This window comes from Camelus dromedarius, chromosome 33, assembly GCF_036321535.1.
Source record: "Camelus dromedarius isolate mCamDro1 chromosome 33, mCamDro1.pat, whole genome shotgun sequence".
Classification (NCBI taxonomy): Eukaryota; Metazoa; Chordata; class Mammalia; order Artiodactyla; family Camelidae; genus Camelus; species Camelus dromedarius.
Genome location: NC_087468.1, coordinates 9722397 through 9740546, shown reverse-complemented (window position 1 = coordinate 9740546; position 18150 = coordinate 9722397). Strand labels below are relative to the sequence as shown.

The 18150-nt window shown below is 43.6% G+C and overlaps 1 protein-coding gene across 5 annotated transcripts in view; it reads right to left on the bottom strand.

Moving 5' to 3' along the window:
• AFF3 (ALF transcription elongation factor 3) overlaps window positions 1–18150 on the bottom strand; it is a 493384-nt gene that overhangs the window by 32779 nt on the left and 442455 nt on the right. For all 5 annotated transcript variants that reach the window (XR_010378788.1, XR_010378787.1, XM_064481854.1 and 2 more), the window contains 6 exons: window positions 13250–13313; window positions 10575–10711; window positions 6368–6439; window positions 4220–4313; window positions 960–1009; window positions 584–807 (listed from right to left, as the gene is read on the bottom strand). Coding sequence is in view for 3 of the 5 variants with exons in the window: in XM_064481854.1 (XP_064337924.1) it covers window positions 584–807; window positions 960–1009; window positions 4220–4313; window positions 6368–6439; window positions 10575–10711; window positions 13250–13313 (641 nt within the window). In the remaining 2 variants the exon portion in view is untranslated. The remainder of the gene's footprint in view (window positions 1–583; window positions 808–959; window positions 1010–4219; window positions 4314–6367; window positions 6440–10574; window positions 10712–13249; window positions 13314–18150) is intronic.

The window sequence follows — 18150 nt, the reverse complement described above, 5'->3', positions numbered from 1 at the left end:
AAATGGAGTGTAACGCTTACAATTGTGAATTACTGTATTGTATACTTATAACTTATACAATATTGTATAGCAACTTACACCTCAATAAAAAAGAAATATCGCTTACCTATTAAACATTTTTTTCAGTTGTAAGCAGCTATCTCTTACATAGCTAGTAACATTCATTGCCATTAGTTAATTAATTCACCCTGTGTTTTAGATCCCCACCTGTGTTCCAGGCACTGTGCAGGTCTTTGGAATACAAAATTGAGTAAAATGTAATCCCAACTTCACGGAGCTCACTGTCTGAAGGGAAAAACACCTGTGGGGTGTCTGTGTATGTGATGTGTATCTGTATCATTGGTACTGATATCAGCTCCATCTCCACCTCCTCTGATCTTTCCCACAGTGAAGATGAAGATACATAAGAGCACAGGAGGCCCTGAGTGAGGGGAGAGGTCAGCAGAGGTTTCACACAGTAGGTGACAGTGTCTACTATTTCTTCTTGAGTAAATGACGAACGCTTGGCAGTGATGCGCAAGGGTCAGGCGGTCTCCCTGCGCTGCAGCTGAGCCGCGCACGCGCTCCCCGGCGGCACACCCACCTCTGTTCTCCTTGGCCAGGCTGTCTGCCATCTCCCAGTAGTCGTAGCTGTGGAGGATGCTGTTGGTGATGCTGACGTGATTGGCGGCCATCTGGTGGATGCGCTGTGGGATGCTGACGATGGTTGAGGGGGACAGGGTGCTGGCGTTGGAGAGGCTCCCCTGAGATCCCACGGAGTTGGTGGGCGAGGGGTTGGGAGACATGGGGGATGGAGTTCCCGTGCTCCTGGAAGGGGAGGGCGTAGGAGAACAAGAGTGGACAGGTTGGTACCAGGTGAGGGAGGGCAGCCCCTCAGGGGACTGTAAGCAGAGAAGCACATCACCCAGCCTCATGAAGACATCCCACTCATCACCTTGATGTTGGAAAAACGCACTTACTTTCCACTGGCCCCCCACGGAGACGGGGCTTGGGCAGCTTTAGATGAATTCTGCAGGAAAATAAGAACATTGACGGTGAGTATCCTCTGCTTGAGTTTCAACAGCTGACAGTAACATGTTTCCAGGTGACAGTTGAGAGACGGATGACAGACATTGTAGACACAATGCAGATTCATAGAAACTGGCCCTGGGAAGTTATAATTACTGGGCTCTCGGCCCTCTCTCCGGTAGACAGCAGGGGGCAGCTGCATGGCCTAAAATGAAGAGCTCACCCCACAGCCTTGGATTTTATGCACCGAATTCAATCATAATCCTGAGGGTCTGCTGAATCCTAAATCAGCCTAATTAAAAAACAAACAAACAACAAAACCTTAAACCAGCTTATTTTTTCTAAAAAGGAAAAAAGAGTAGGAACCCTCCCTTCCCTTCGTATACACACTAAGAACAACTTATATTTAAATTAAAACCAATGCAGAATTGCAGAAACTGTTGGTATACTTTAAAAAAAAATGGTACTTTTTATTTTCTAGTTATTTTTTGGGGGGGATTAGGTTGTATTTATTTATTTAATGGAGTTACTGGAACTCGAACCCAGGACCTCGTGCTTGCTAGGCACTCACTCCACCACTGAGCTATACCCTCCCCCTGTCCGTATGCTTTGAATGCCTGAAAATACATGAGACATCGATTGTTATCGTTTTAACTTATGAAGCTTAAAAGTATTTCTCTTAAAGGAAGTTGCTCTCAAATATTTCTGAAAGGACAGATTAAAATGTATTTCTTTAACAGATGGAGAATTCAAAAATTCTGATTTATTTGAATATTTCAATTGACGGTATGCAGCAAGAGCCAGTTGTTTGCACCAGGCATTTAAAAGACGTTCTGCCTTTGGCAAGGAAAGTTGCTAAGTGTACAGATAGATTTCCTCTCTGTGAGCCCAATTCTGCTTTCTTGGACATCAGTCATGAGGCCGTTAAGGGAAAAATGGTCTTTATAATGCTGATGTGAATTCTCCCTTTCAGAGACAAGAAAATAGCTCCAGCCTGGTTCTCCAGAGACAAAGTGTTTCTTCTGGTTACAAAGATCTTTATGAAGTGGTGACCGATTTTAGTTTTTAGCGGAGGTGTTATCAAAATGGTAAGAAATGGCCTTATGTGTGGCAATTTTGCAAAATTGCCTTCAGGCCTCTTCCACTGTCACTAAAGCCCTGGGACTTAAAAAAAGCATGGGTGGGACAAAGTCCTTTTTCTCAGAGCCAGCTGTACTGATAAAACTCATTTTTTTATGGACAAATTATCATTGTCTCCTAAAGGTTTCATAATCTCTGTACTTTAAGTAGCATTTAAATAGCCTTCGATTAAGGATAACTACCACTAACTTCTGCAGGGGAAGCTCTGATTTTTAAGCTGTATTATCTGTTCATTCTGAGTAACTTGATATATATATATTTATATATATTTAGATTTATTTTTTATTGAAGTGTAGTTATTTTACAATGTGAATTTCAGGTATACAGCAGCAAAGCGATTCAGTTATACACATATATATATACTTCAGATTATATGTTATTATAAAAAATTGAATATAGTTCCCTGTGCTATACAGTAGGTCCTTGTTGTTTATCTATTTTATATATAGTAATGTCTATCTGTTAATCCCAAGTTCAGAGTCCTTCTTTATTCAAGTGTTTCTCATTTTTCATTTTTTATTTATTTTTAATTGAAGTATTATCAGTTTACAATGTTGTGTCAATTTCTGGTGTACAGCATAATGTCTCATACATATACACACGTGTATTTGTTTTCATATTCGTTTCCATTATAGGTTACTACAAGATATTGAATATACTTCCCTGTGTTATACAGAAGAAACTCAATCTATTTTATATAGTAGTTAGTATCTGCAAATCTTGAAATCCCAGTTTATCCTTTCCCAACCCCTTTACCCCCTGGTAACCATAAGTTTGCTTTCTATGTCTGTGAGTCTGTTTCTATTTTGTAAGTAAGTTTTTTTTTTTTTTTTAGATTCCACATGTAAGTGATATTATATGGTATTTTTCTTTCTCTTTCTGGCTTACTTCACTTAGAATGATGATCTCCAGGTCCATCCATGTTGCTGCAAATGGCATTATTTTATTCTTTTTTATGGCTGAGTAGTATTCCATTGTATAAATATACCACAACTTCTTTACCCAGTCATCTGTCGATGGACATTTGGGTTGTTTCCATGTCTTGGCTGTTGTAAATGGTGTCAAGCATTTTTCTTGCCTGGGATAACTCTCTTCAGTACTTGCTCTCAGAGTCTACATTTTTGAAAACTACTTCTCTTGACCTTAGGTGCCCAACATAAAGGGGAAGGCTTAGCGTCATTATGTCATTATGACACACAATGGTTGATGGGCCGATATAGCTACCTCCTACCTCCTTGGCTTAGCACCTGCTTACTCTACGTGCAAGACCAGGAAGGAGGCGGCTTGCTGGACGGACACAGCCCACAGGACCCCAAGCAGAGCCAGGTCACCAGAGATCATCTCCAAGAAGTGGAGCTTGGGGATTAAAGGATCTAAAATGATGGTTGTGTATCTGACAAAGGGTTGGTGGAAGCAGAGGTGGTGTAATTTCTTATTTCTACAGACGAATGTACAGAGAAGAGGCCCAGAAACCTCAGATGAATGATTACTTCAGGTCCACTTCATCACAGTACGTCAAAGGTTTTCTTTCTTTCTTTTTTCCTTTTCTCATTCTCCCAGTGAAAATGCTCTCACCCACCGAGACAGGTAAACGTTAACATGGTTTCCGACTCTACCCTTATGTGTGCACATTGCCACTGTCCTACCGCCCCTGGGTTCTAACAAGCCATTTCTTATCATTTAAAATAACACCTTTATTAAAAATTAAATTAGCTACTGGAGATAGCGAAGAGGGAATTCTAAGCTGTTACTTCTAAGGGGAAGAAGCTTTAAGTGAACATGAGGAATTTGTGTTAGCTAGAAAGATGGATTTCCTAGGACCCTGGGATGGGTAACAAGACTTTCTTTCTCTGGAGGCTATAAAAATACTTGGACACAGGCAAGGGGGTAAATGAGATGGGCTTTTGAGGCCATTCTCTGAGACCTGAACACCACGGGGATGTCATAGGTGGGGTTAGTGTGGACATCAGAGGGCTCCTGTATGACCCCCAAAGCAACAGAGTCTACCTTAGAAATGTTCTTGACAGGGAGACAACTGGGTACCACACCTGGCCCGTTAGCCAGACCGTACCTTAAAATAGTCGATAAGTGCTTTGGAATACTTTACAGCGTGATCCCTTTTGAGTCGAAACATCCGCCAGTACAGGAGGGCCAGGCAACGGTAACTGCAGCACAAAATGAGAAAGAGGCCCCGAAAGTATTAGTGTGTCCCGTGCAAACAAGACTTAAAAAAAAAATTTGTTCCAGCGCACTTAATGTTTGTATCATGGTTATATACATATTAATTATTTCTACACATACATATCTGACTTTCCTTTTTATTCAATATTATTCCAAAATTTCATGGAGTTACTCCATACAGATGTCACTTCACATATATAAATGTGAATAAATAAAGAATATAAATGTGAATTAATAAAGCAGCTTTACGGCTTCTTTGTTGGGGCCGAGGGGCTGGCCATTTCCTTTTCCACCACGAGGGGGCAGTCTCTCCCCATGAGAGGCATGAGGGAGCTGGTTTCCAGATGACTTTCAGGGCAAAGCTGTCTTCCTCTGATTTCCCTCCCACACCCTGGACCTGCTGCAGTGGCTTTGCTCAAAGAATAGCCAGTCCTTCCACCTGTTTTTATTCCCTTCACTTTTAAACTATTTGACTGGACTATACATAATTAATTCAAATAAAGTAATAGATATGAATGTGTTTTATAAACAATACAAAGCTATTCTTCTGTTTTACAGTTCATACATTTGTTATTTACATATTAGTGTCCTATCTTATGTAATGTTGACTAAGCACTGTTAATTTATCAATCCTAATATGAATTACAAATGTAAAGTTTGTAAAGAGCATGCAGAAAGCATTTCCAGAGACACATCCTCTTTTCCCTGGTGCTTCTCACTCATCATGAGCTGCTGACTCAGCTCCGGTGTTGACCAGTGAGAAACACACCGAACACAATGTAACCGTCTCTTCTTAGCACAACACGCTGCAGAAGACGGGATGACACAACACTACCTGAGACCCTCTCTCCTGTGTATGTAGTTATCATTATCATTATTTTGAGACTCGATTCTCTAACTTGCAGATCAGGATCTAGAGGGAAGGGTGAGCCGTCGGAGGGGAGGACGTTTTGGCTCCCTGCCGCAGGTGGAGAGGTGTGATGTGAGGAGTGGGCTGAGGGGTCTTGGGGAGACGTAATGGGGACGATTATTATTATAACCACATAATCGTGATCATCATCACCATTATAGAAAAAAACCTATTACATGTTGATTACCTTTTTGGGGGGTACTTTTTAGTACACAAGTCTTGCCTGTACTTGTGTTAAATTTACTTCTAAATATTCTATATTTGAAGCTACTATAAAATGGAATTATTATTGGTTTCCTTTAAAAAATTTTTTCATTGAAATATTGTCACTTGACAATGTTCTGTCAATTTCTGGTGTATAGCATGTTTCAATCATACATATACATACATATGTTCCTTTTCATATATACATGATATTCCTTTTCATATTGTTCTCTTAATTTTTGTTGTTCCTTTCAAAGAGCCAACTTTTGGTTTCACTGATTTTCTCCAGTGTTTTTTTTGTGTGTGTGTGGTTGTTTTCTTTTCTGGGGGGGAAGGGGAGGTAATTAGGTTTGTTTGTTTATTTATTGATTGTTTTTTTAATGGTGGGACTGGGGGTTGAACCCAGGACCTCATGTGCTCTACCACGCCTATGCCCTTATCCCTTGATTAACATTTTAAAAATGCTTTTATTATCAGAGTGGAATGAACTGCTCTTCAGTTTAATGTGTTGAGAACTTGAACGCACCATTTTGATCAGTCATGCTAACAGATGAAGAGACAGAGGGAGCATTCTGATTGTGTCTAAAATGTTAATAAACACAAGAGATTACTTGTGGCATCACTCACACTCACATGATTAAACACAGACCTACCTGACTTTAAAGTGCAGGCGCAGACGCAGACACACACACACACACACACACACACACACACAGAAGAATGTGTCCTTGTGCAATGGACTTGTTGATGTCCAAGCGCTGTGAATTCACCTCACACGTGGCACAGCAGGGTGCGGGCTCTCCCTGGCCACCATCACAACTGATTAGGAGGCACTAGTGAAACGTTATGCATTTCGGCACCGGGTTTGCCATTGAAGCTGTGCAAGGCTGGGGAGGCTCTTTTAAGCTGACAGGATACACTCACCACAATGCAGCCAACTGTTTATCCTCTGGTGTGGCGTTGGGGCCTGAGTGGGTTTTTAGTCTCATAGCATACCTTTAAAAAAAAAAAAAGTAAAGGAAAACCAAGAAAAAAAGCTTTCTTATTAACAATAGGGCATCTTCTATGATGGAAGTTCTCTCTGCCCAATACTTTGTTTTTCATCGTGCTTGCTGATAATTCTTTCTTAAAAGCCAGCTGAGGCTGCCCCGTTTCCCCTAAGCATTATATTACTGTGATGACTAGAACGAAACAGCTTTTATGACCGTCTAGCTACTTTCTGCCCTTTAACAACACAAGTTCAAATGCTACGGACCGCCAAGAGTGGTATCGGTTCCACCAGCATCCACAGATGCAGTGACACTTCCATTTTTACAAAGTGTGATTTGTGGTTGAGTGGCTGACAAGACAGAGGCCAAGTTCAATCCTCCCAGGCCAACCTCCAGAAAAATGTTTATTTCCTGAACTCAGATGAATGCTTGGATTTACACCCCCCCCTTTTTTTTTTATTGTTATGGAACTCTCACTTTGACAGTAGTGTAACTGTCCTGGGTACGCAACTAGTGGATTTTATGAACTTCACTCAATTTCACTTATTTCTGTGAACCAGGGGATGACAGCCATTCCTTTCTCCAATAATATACCAAGTTACCTGCTCTCTTGGGAGAGAGCTGAGGCAGAATGTGGGATGCTCAGGGAGCCCTGGGTGCAAATCCCACGCTGGCCACTTATTACTTGTGAGAGTTTAGACCAATGAACATCTTTAAGCCTCCATTTCCTTACGTATAAACTTAAGATCACACAGCACTGCTGTAAGGGTTAACTGCGATAGTGTTTGCAAAGCTCTTGGCACAGTGGGGCTGGCTTGTCGCAAACTGCTCAAGAAGTGATGGTGATATTACACTGTCTCCACAGTGTGCAGATGTGTAGTGTTTCTGAGTGTATCTCTTTGCACCGGTTTCACAGTGGTTGCTCTGGGTGTCACAATATATGTATGTGGCTTATCACAATTGACTGCTATCAACATTTTCTACTTCTCTGAAACGTGGAGGCTGTCCTTCCACGTCCCTGCTTTTAAATGACACTGTCTTGTGTATCAGATGGTGGTATAATTTTTGTTTCAATCACTGACTATGATTTATAAAACTCAAGAGGAGGAGAGTTTAGGGCATGTAGACATAGTTCTGCTCTTAAGTTCTTCTTCTTTCCTTCCTGTTGCTCCAGGATTTCTTCTTTTGTCAATTCCTTTCCATCTGAGAAACTTCCTTTAGCCAATCTTTCAAGGTCGGTCTGTTAGAAACAAAGACTTTAAGTTTTACTTAGTCTGAGAATATTTTTACTTCCTGTTCATTTCTAAAAAAATGCAGTCTCACTGAATTTGGAATTCAGTTTGACCATTTTTGCTTTCAGCACTGGAAAAGTGTCATGCCACTCCCTTCTGGCTTCCATAGTTTCAGATAAGAAGTCTGCTGTTATTTGGATCGATGTTCCCCTATGGATAATGGGTCAATCCTCTCTGGCTGCTTTCAGAATATTTTTTTTTCTTCGTTTTTCATTTTCAGAAATGTAGTTTTGAGGTGTCTCAGCATGCACTGCTTTGGGTTTATGCTACTTGGGCTTTTTCTCAGCTTCTTGTAGGTTTATGTCTTTTGCCAAATTTGGTGAGTTTCAGCCATTACTCCTTCAAGATACCGTTCAGTCCTACTCTCTCCTTCTGGGACTCCAACAGTGATGACATACTGGCTCCACTGTCACTGTGCTTGAGGCTCTATCCACTTTTTTGGGGGGGGTTATATTCTTCAGTTCTATAATTTCCATTTGGTTCACTTTTTAAAAAAAACTTCATTTCTTTGCCAAGATTTTAATTTTTTTTGTTTGTTTCAAGAGACTCTGTAATTGTTTGTTGAAGCATTTTTATCACGGCTGCTTAAACATCCTTGTCAGACAATTCCAACATGACTCATCCTGATCACTGCGTCAATCGACTGCCTTTTCTCATTTCAGTTGTGATTTTCTTGCTTCTTGGTGTGATGCGTGAGTTTCTACTGTATCTTGGACATTTTGTCTGCCATGTTAGGAGACCCTGGGCCCTGCTTAAGTCTTTTCTTTTAAAAGGAAGTCACTCCATTTAGGTTTAGCAGGCAAGTCCCAGCCTACTTTCATGGGCTGTGGTTCCAACTACAATTTACTTTTCAGAGCCTTTGTGGTGCAGTTTTGATTTGTGGTAGCAGGGATCCACTTGCCAGTGTCTCCCAGTCACTTGGTGTCCCTTGGTGGAGAAAGGAATTCTCTTGCCCACTGGGACAAACAGCACATTCTAAGCTAGACACCTGTCGCAAGATCCACCTCACCAGTGCTCCTGGCTCCCCTGTGTCTCTCAGTGGGGAGGGGAGTTTCAAACCTGGTGGGCAACATGCAGAATTAAGTGGTAGATTAAAGATATTTTCTAACTCAGACACACTCTTTGTATCTTAATTTTCTGAGTAGCTTAAGGGATTCTATTCAATCATCTAGCAAATGGATTGTGTTCTCCACCCAGACAAAGTCACTGACACCAGTCTCATCTCTGGTGCAGAGAAGGTGTGCACACCGGCACCTCCAGCTGTATTTGACTGGCATCCGGCTTTCACTGTTCCTCGGATGTGTTTGTTTCTTTGCTTTTTAAAATCTGAATGCCTTTAAGCAGGCCATGCACACTCCAGTTCACCACAGCCCTGTGACTTGCTTATTTGTTCCTTCCTCAAATATTCACTGAGTATGTGCTATGTTCCAGGAACTCTTCCAGGAATTTTGAACACATGAATCAACAGATCCGACAAAAAACAAAGCAATCCCTGTGTTCAACGCACTCATGTTCCAGGACACCTTACTATTTTGTTCCTGTCCAGTCCTACCCATTTTCTTCCTTGCCTGCCTGTGGGCATCTGAGTCAGTGCTCTATTCTAAGGAAGAAATGTGACAATCTAGGCTCTCTTAAAGTAATTTTAAGTTTTTTTTTTAACCATGGTGAGTTCTTTACTGCCCAAAATATTGTACCACGTAAGAAAACAGTATGAAGGAATCACCAGTACATTGGTGTAGTAGAAATATTTTAATTAAAAAAATGGCTGGACAGTGTTGATTTTCAAAACATTCTTGAGAAGCGCTTTTCTAGGATGATGTGTTCTTGCTGCTGGGATGTCAGTTTCAAGCCTGTCATCCTTCACCGTTCACGGAAGGAGAGTGGTGCAAAACACCCAGGGGCAAATTTGGGCCAGCGCATACCAAGAAGGTTTAACCCAGGATGATTAGAAATCTTTGATCTGGAATACTGGGGCATGGTTAAAAAAAATATCTACTCTTAGGTTGCACAGAAGCCCAGAATTAGAAAATCAGTTTTGGGAAGAATTAGTTTTGGGAAGAATTACATCACATAACGGGTATCAGATGTTATCCCAAGCAGCTGAATCGGCTAAAGACATAAAACAGATGACGAAGGTTCTCAGTAGGGTTAATGGATGAAATCTTCTTAATGGTTTGTTAAGTGGACGTCAAGGATGTGCCTTCTCATGGCACATTGTGGAGGACAAGAGTCTCCCATCCAGACCCTCGATGTGCCCCTGTCTGGAATCCTGCCTCTGCTCACGTGACATGACTGCACCCTGGGGGGTGGTCCTCATGTCCAGCCTTGCACCCGAACACCACCAGTACCTTTTGAGAGAGTGAGTGTATCCTAGGATGGATTTCCTTTCCCCAAATCCCCCATGAGTCTTCTTCCCTTTCATTAAATACTCCTGAATCACTTGCTGATGGAGTTAGGATTTAGATGACACCAACCTGAATCAGATTTTTCAAAAGATTTTTTTTTCAAAAAGATTTTTCAAAAAGCATGGAGGTGGAATGAGTTCAAAATCTACCACCTCCCAGCTGGGAGGAACAGGCAGGTCACCTCAGACTCAGACCCAACTTCCTTCCTGCAGCCGCTGGGCTCAGAGGGGCTGCCCCCTTTGCTCACACGGAGAGCAAAGGAGGCGGGCTAGGTAAAAATGCCTTGCAAAACCGTCCTTTCTTACTTGCGGGATGAACATGGGTTCTCGGTGGCGGATGGCACAGGCTGACATTCTTTTCTGGGCTCACGGTACTTAGGTCCATTTCTCCCTCCCCCCACACCCCCAGGAGCCCCTGAGCAAGAACGTGCGGCAGCAGCGCGTACCTGATGAGCTCCACCGTCTCTGAGTACATCGTGTAGGGAGACTTGGATTCCATGGGGCCTTGCTCCATGGCATTTCCGCACTCGATGAACGACAAGGCTGCTTCTGCGTAGTTCAGAGCCTTTCCAAACTTTTCCACCTGATCAACAGAGTTAACACAGGGTCCTCCTTCAGAACAGTCTGCTAAACAGCATTGCCCCATGATCTACACGCTGTATTTGAGAAACCTGACTTTTAAGCTCCAAATCCCTGTGAATGGGGCCGAGAGGAGACAGACACAGGATACTCCCTCCTCTAATTACTGTCACAAATTCCTCCTGGTTTAGAGGAAGTGAGTGAAAGTTATGCAGAAGGATACCAGATCCAGATCTCAACCACCAATCAGAATCGCGCAGAACTTCAGGGCTGCTTTCATTTCTTTTCTTCTCATTCTAACTCCTGATGGTCTGTCAGCCTCACTCCTTGCCCCTCCCTGCTGTGCTCAAGACACAGAGGTGACAGGTCTGATTCCACATAAGCGTCCTCACCCTTTTTTGGTAAACTCCCACCGGGGTGGTTTCAGGCCTTGGTGATCACCTTTTACACTGTGACATTTACATCTCCTCCACGCCTCCCTTGCCTTGTGTATTTTTCAGTTGTTTTGTTGACACTCAGGCACTCACTTAAGGGTGAGAATGAGGAGAGGACGGGAAAGCAGGTAAATCTCCAGGCGCGATTTCAGCTCAAGGGACACAACGTTGAAAATTAATAAAAAGTGATTTTTCTAGGTCGTCTAAATTTATGTTAACCTTTCCCCGCGTCAGCTTGGACAACCAAGCATCAGCTTTGTATTCTTGGGTGCTCATAAATCTAAGCTCACACATCAGGTTCGTTGCTACACACACTGTTACTCCTGGTGGTTAACGACACGTTCTGAGCTTGGACGGCGTACTCTGCTCCGTTTTCAAACACTCATTCATCAATCAACGCAGAATTACACATACTCTTAACCACTAATCTAAGTCTTGCTTCTTAAAAGAAAAAAACCCTCTCATTTGTCATGATACCTTAGGAAACAGAACTGTGGAGCAAAACTCCTGCGTGAGCACATCAAAATTTCAACCAGCTTATAAACCTAAGAGGCTAGAGGACCAATACTTCTTGGCAACGCTTTCAGATGGAGGAAGTCATTTCTTCCAACAAGCATTTTCTAAAGTAGCCAATTCTGTGTGATTTGCACTCGACACACAAAAGCTACTTCCACGAATAGACAATATATTTAGAGAGAAAAAACTGTGCCCTCACCAGGGGTAGTTCAAGGTGCAAGGCAGTCTGTGATTAACTAACAAAATGCAGAGCAAGGAGTCCAATGTGATAGAGAGGGTAGGAGGCAGCGAGGGAGGGGGCTGCAGAGGCTGCGGCTGAGACAGACAGCGGGAAGGAACAGTGTGACTTGGCTGAGCTGGGGAAGGATGCTGAGGGCACGAGTGTGCCTGAGAGGGACAGCATGTCTGTGAGGAGCTGTGCGGGTGTGAACGTGAGGATCTGCAGGTGCAGAGGCCCGCAGGCTGGCAGGAGTGAACTGTGCTGAGAGGTGGCGCAGACTGTCGTGAGGAAAGGCCAGGCTGGGCACGAGGAGACTGAGTGTGGAATCCCGGTGAACCCGGGATGATTCAGGCAGGAAGTTTCCTTCTGCTTTGAAGTGCCATGTGACCCTGCACCAGCCTTTTCAGGGGACCAGAACTCCCCATCAGACTGTGGGATTGTGAGGACAGGGACTGTCTCCTGTTTTCCATGTCTGTTTTCTGACACCCCGTGGTTATTTCCCCCGGACACCAGTGTACTTAGGCGGTGATCCTCGTACAAATAAATGCTTGATGGGCAACCTCAGCCGCATGGGGGGAGGGATGCGGTTATGGTTCCAGCATCTTCAACCCTGGAATAATACTCTGAGGGTCCTTTGAAACGCTTTTTTCATCTACAGCACCCTGATTTCAGTCCTGAACACCAGAGGGGAATAGGACTCGAGAGACCAGGTAGGGAGGAATCCCTTTGGACGAGATCGTCAGATGGAACAACCACGTGATCTCTTTTAGAAACAAACAGAAGTTTTCCATCTCTTGCCTGCAAGCTCCAAGCTTTCCAAAATAGATTATCCAAGTCAGGAAAGTTATTTTTTGAAAACATCAAGTCGCAGCAACTTTGGGGTCTTAGGGGCAGAATAAGAGTTTCTGCGCTGCCAGTTTCAGAGCAAGTGCTCATTCTGGCAGATTCACAACAAGAACACAAATCTTTTTGAAAAGGGATTTGATCCTGGGACCAAGCCAAGGGCTGGCCAGGCTAACAAGGGAGAAAAATGCAAACTGTGTTTTGTTTTTTTGGTTTTTTTTTGGTTTTGTTTTGTTTTTTAAGGAAAAAAAGACTACCATCCCTGACTCCACTGCCTCTGGTTACTATTCAAAGTTTAGGACTAAATTGAAATACCTGTTTACCGAGGGCTCCCTCCCAGTCAGACATCATTGGCTGAGGTCGTAATTTATTGGGCGAAGAGCACTGGATTATATAAACATTTCTCCACTTAACAGACCCAGCCATCCTTATAATAGATTTTATAATTACCCCAGCTATCCTGCCCCCGTGATGAAGCTGCGGTACAGACATAATTTGGAGGAAAGGATCTGGAGAGAAAAGGCCTTACCATCGCATCTGCTTTATGCTTCATTCGTTTAGCTTCTTGCATAAAATAATCTGCACTGCGTGGCCTATGAGGAGAGAGATGGGAAACATTACCGGGCAAGCACGAGATCTTCGGAGGACAGTCTCTCCTTTGACTCAAACTTGAAGCACAATTTCAAGACTCGGCTTCACAGGGAATCAAGTCTTGTTTTGTTTTGCTTCCTTTTTTTTTTTTTTTTTTTTTTTTTTTGCATTTCCAAATTACTGCCTCTAGGTAAAAGATCATAATTTCTCTTAAGTTAGCAATTCAGAATACACTCAATACATGCAGATAAATATATACATTTACTGTGATTTTAACATGGATTCCCCGGTGCCTAATTTGTGAATCAGATTTCTTTAATGCATGGTAAATTTATTGCATGGTAAAAGAGCAAGTGTAAAATCTTATTTCACACAATATTTACACAAAACAATCCCTTTTTAATGTAAAGATGGCAAAGATACCTCAAAATAATTGTCTGGATATGTATGGGTGAGTGTTTTTATGCAGCCTTATGGAAATGTGTTGTGTGTATGCATAAATGGTACCTAAAGTTGTATGTATCTCTCTGTGTAATTATTTTAAAGCTTTGCAGTGAGAAGAGGTAATGCTGTCTGATTACATTCCAGTTGTAATGAAGTTAGTTGTAAAATGATGTCTACCTTGTAACAACGCAAACACGGCAAGTATTCTCTGGGGTTCTGATTAGCTAGCTGGTAAACATGAACACCAGACATGTCATTATTAAAGTGGTAACCCTGGCCGGCACCAGCTCTGCTGGGAGCTGAAGGTAATTCATCCAGAGACTGATCTGAGTGTGTGAAATGACCCCAAGTTACACTATGCTACTTGTCAGACAGTGCCTTTGAACACTTCTTCTGATACATTTTTTTAAAAAAAATCTTTACACTTTAGGTACCATTAGAACAAACTTGTTTTTTAAATTGTGGGTCTTTATGTCATCAATAAACTTGACCTATTCATACATACCCAGCATAAGCCAGGACCCCCTGAGTGGGAGATAAGACGTAAGTAGTGATATTAATCGTGTACTGTTTAACTCATTGAACACACTTATTCTGAACTGACTCCTTTCAGATTCTAATGGGGTCTTTTTCCTTACTGCAATATTAGATAGTCAGAGGATCCTTTTATCCTAAGAGGTCAAAGCGCTGAGAAAAATCACACAGACCATGCCAATGACATTACAACCCAAAACTACTGTCCTCATTTAAATGGGTTTAATCAATCGATCAAACAAATAAACAAACCAGGATCCCAGCAAATACTCAATTCTGGGGTCACAAATCACTGCAGCAAGAAAAGACCTTGGTTTCTGTCTCTTCTTCCCCATAAAAATACCGGCAGGACTGGGGTAACACGCCGGAATATTTAACTTTTCCAACAAAGAAACGAGGAACATGGCTGCGGGATTTCTCTACTGTGCGTCATCAAGCTCTGGGTCTCTGGCTCGCGTCCCTCCCCCATTCCTCCTGCCTGAAACCTCCCATTCATCTTGACAGGTCTTCACTGCCAGGTGAGGCCTGGGGTCTCCTTTAAAGGAAGCCCCTCCTCTAGCCAGTTCTTCTTTCTCTAGTTCATTTCCACGATGTTCACGTTTCTTCCGCTTTGTATGGCTTTTTAGTTGCCTTTACATGCTGTTTTCTTCTTCTTTGTCAAACATTGACCTTCTGTGGCCAGAGATGCTCCAGGTCTTTGCTCAAAACCCCACAACCCTCACCTTTAACAGGAGTTAACATAGATCTTTAAGTTAAAGGGTCTGGAGAGAAGAAAGGAAGCTACAAACAAAGAAACAACAAAAAACCCCAGATGGAACCAGCTGGGACCAAGATGGCGATGAATCTGACCTCTCCAGACCCCGAGTCTCACGACACGTTGCTTTTACTACATGAGCATATTAAGTGACACACCTACCAGCCATGACCAGACATTAAGGACCAAAAAAGGATAAAAAGGGGGTGACACCCACTGCCTTGACAAAGCCCTGCCCCTTCCCCATAGATGAATGTATATGCCTCCCCATCATGAGCCTCACTCCTCCTCCCTTTGTCTTCACTCTTAAAAATTAAATCCCTCTTGCCAGGTGAGCGAGAAGTTGATTTGTGAACTTAGTTTCTGCTTCTCTGTCCTTTGGCCGCTGAATAAAGCTTATATCCGACCAGGGTCCATGTGACTTAGGGTGGCAACACTCAGAACACATGTTGGCTCTCCACTGGGTCTCTGATGCCAACTCCAGCAATTTACGTTACCTTTGTTGTGGTTCTTTTTTTTAATGGACTTACTTTATCTTTCTGAGCAATGTTAGGGTCACAGAAAAGTTAAGCGGAAAGCACAGAATTCCCATACACATCCTGCTCGGACACAGGCCTCCCTCACTACCAGCATCGCTCACCAGAGCGGCACGTGTGTTACAACCGAGACACTTACACTGATGTGTCATTATCACCCGAAGTCCAGAGTTTACGTTCGGGCTCAATCCTGGAGTTACACGTTCTTCGGGTTTTGAAAAATGTATAAGGGCATGAATCCACCATTACGTTATCATACAGAACAGTTTCACTGCCCTAAAAGTCCTCTGCAGTATTGGTTTTTCTTTTTGCTGAACGCCCCAAAGTGTAAGACCAGACCCTACCTCTAGCCCAAACCCAGATCTGACTCCTGAGCTTCAGACGGGGTCCTGGGGACTATCTGTTCAGGAGAGGAGTTTATCCTTCCATTCCTCCCCCTCTGTTATCAAATGCTGTGAATGCTTCCTTGCAGGCATTTCTTTTTCTCAGTGACCGCACCCCCCACCCACATCTAGGCTCTCACCACCTCTCTGGGCCTCCAGTTTCACTTCCATCCAGTCTACCCCCGAGCTTTAACCCTTGACCACAGTTGATATACCATGGCTTTCATTACATCACCATCTTACTCACAGACCCAAATCAATCTCCAGGGCCTATGAGGTCAAATCTCAGTGCAGGTCCCCAAGAATCCGGCCCCACCCTCCTAACTTACCACCTCCTCACCACGTCCCTCAGCCACACCGAGCGTTTCCTTGCGTCTTGTTAACAGGCCACTGCTGTCTTGGAAGCCCTGCCCAGCCTTCTCCTCCCCGGGACACTCCTCTCTGCTCATTCAGGAAGTGCTTACTCTGAGCCAGATGCTCCCGGCTCTCAGGTTCTCAGGCCATAAGGCCTTCTTGGTAACTGGTCCGTGCTCACCAATGTCTCTCCTGAGCTCAGATCCCAATTCCTATTTATACTTCCCGTCTATTTAATGACTTTCTGAGCTGTGCTGCATTACAGCCACTGCATGTGTACAATTTGGCAGCTGGAACGTTTTCAGCGGGGGGCCCTGCTGAAGACCTCTTTGATCTTCTCCATCCTGTAGTTCTAGGTACACAGGAGAAGGTAAATGACGGACACCCCACCCCCCACCCCCCGCCACATTCACTGCGAGCTTAGAAGGGAGAGGTGGCTTCTGATGGGGTGCAGCCTCGAAGCCATCGAGCCGGAGAACATCTCCATGGCAACCTGAAATTCTCCACATCATTATCCGTCCCCCACGCTCATATAGGAGTTTGGTCATTTTTCTCTTGCCCTGTTGTTTTTCGTAGACCTCATCCTTAACAGATCATCATTTTCTTTTTTAAATGCATTTTGTTTTCATGAGAGAATTCTCTTGGCGATCAGCCAAGGCATCTTAGTTTTTCTGACCCTTCTAAGTTACCCCTAGGGGTGGCAGCAGCACCTAACTCCTAATATGGGCTCCTTAATCCAAGCTGTTTTTCTCTGCAGCGTATAAATGGATTCTTCAAACCTGCTACCGAGGCGGAGTCACAAACTCTCACAACAGTGTATGTGGGTAAGTAACACACCTGTTTCCGACCACATCACAGCAGTTACAACAGTCACCTGAGATGCTGAGGAAACGCACCATCAGGGGCCCTTCTCATACACGTCAGCACTCTCATCTCTGCCTCCAGCAGAAGGCTCACTTTACCGTCCCTGAAGAGTGCCTGCTAATTGCCTGTTTTCTCTTTCAGGTGATTTCCGGAGCCACACTTTATAAGAGCAGATCATTACAAAGGCAGTGGGACAATGGGACCTCCCCCAGACAGTCCAGCCGGGCGGCGGATCTGAGCTGTCACAAAGGCGTCACTCTGACGGCAACGTTCATGTCAGTAGGAAAGTAAAATTGTCACCCTTGTGGCAGTTACAGAACATAACACAGCAAAGGCACTAAACTCAAATCTAATGATCTCAGTGTTCAAACAGATCTTTCACTGAATCTTTTTTTTTTTTTAACATGGAAAAGCTAGAGTTTTGTTTTTCATTTTGATAATAACATTCTTCAGAGTTTCTCACAGCGACGGTATTTTATGATGATACGGGAGGAAACCTAATAAAAGTTCAGTTAAACTAATGCAGGTAACTACCATGTAACTAACCGGGTATCTGGGGCTCTTCAGAAATGGGGCTAGAGGGATCTAAAAGCAGAAGCTTAGCCAAGGTGCCTTTGTTACAAGCGCTCTCGGCAACAGTAACAATCTGAGCACTTGATCCAGAGGGAACTGGCCCTCCTCACCCTCCCCCCACCCCCACCCACACACATGTGGCCTTGGTTCTCAGCCCCGGTGGGGTCTGAGCAACCCTAATATTTCCTCTGGCACGGGAGTATTAGAGCAACCTTGCTTTTTGTTCTCCTTTGTGGCTGAGATGGAGCTGAGCGCTCTCCCACGGAGAGGCTGGCAGGCTTCTTTCTGTAATTCCTACCTCTGTGAAACGTGCACCCCTCCGCAGAGCCGGCCTGTTTTGTGAAAACTGGCAGGGATGAGAGCTCTCAACGTGTCTGAACAAACAGGTTCCTTGGCA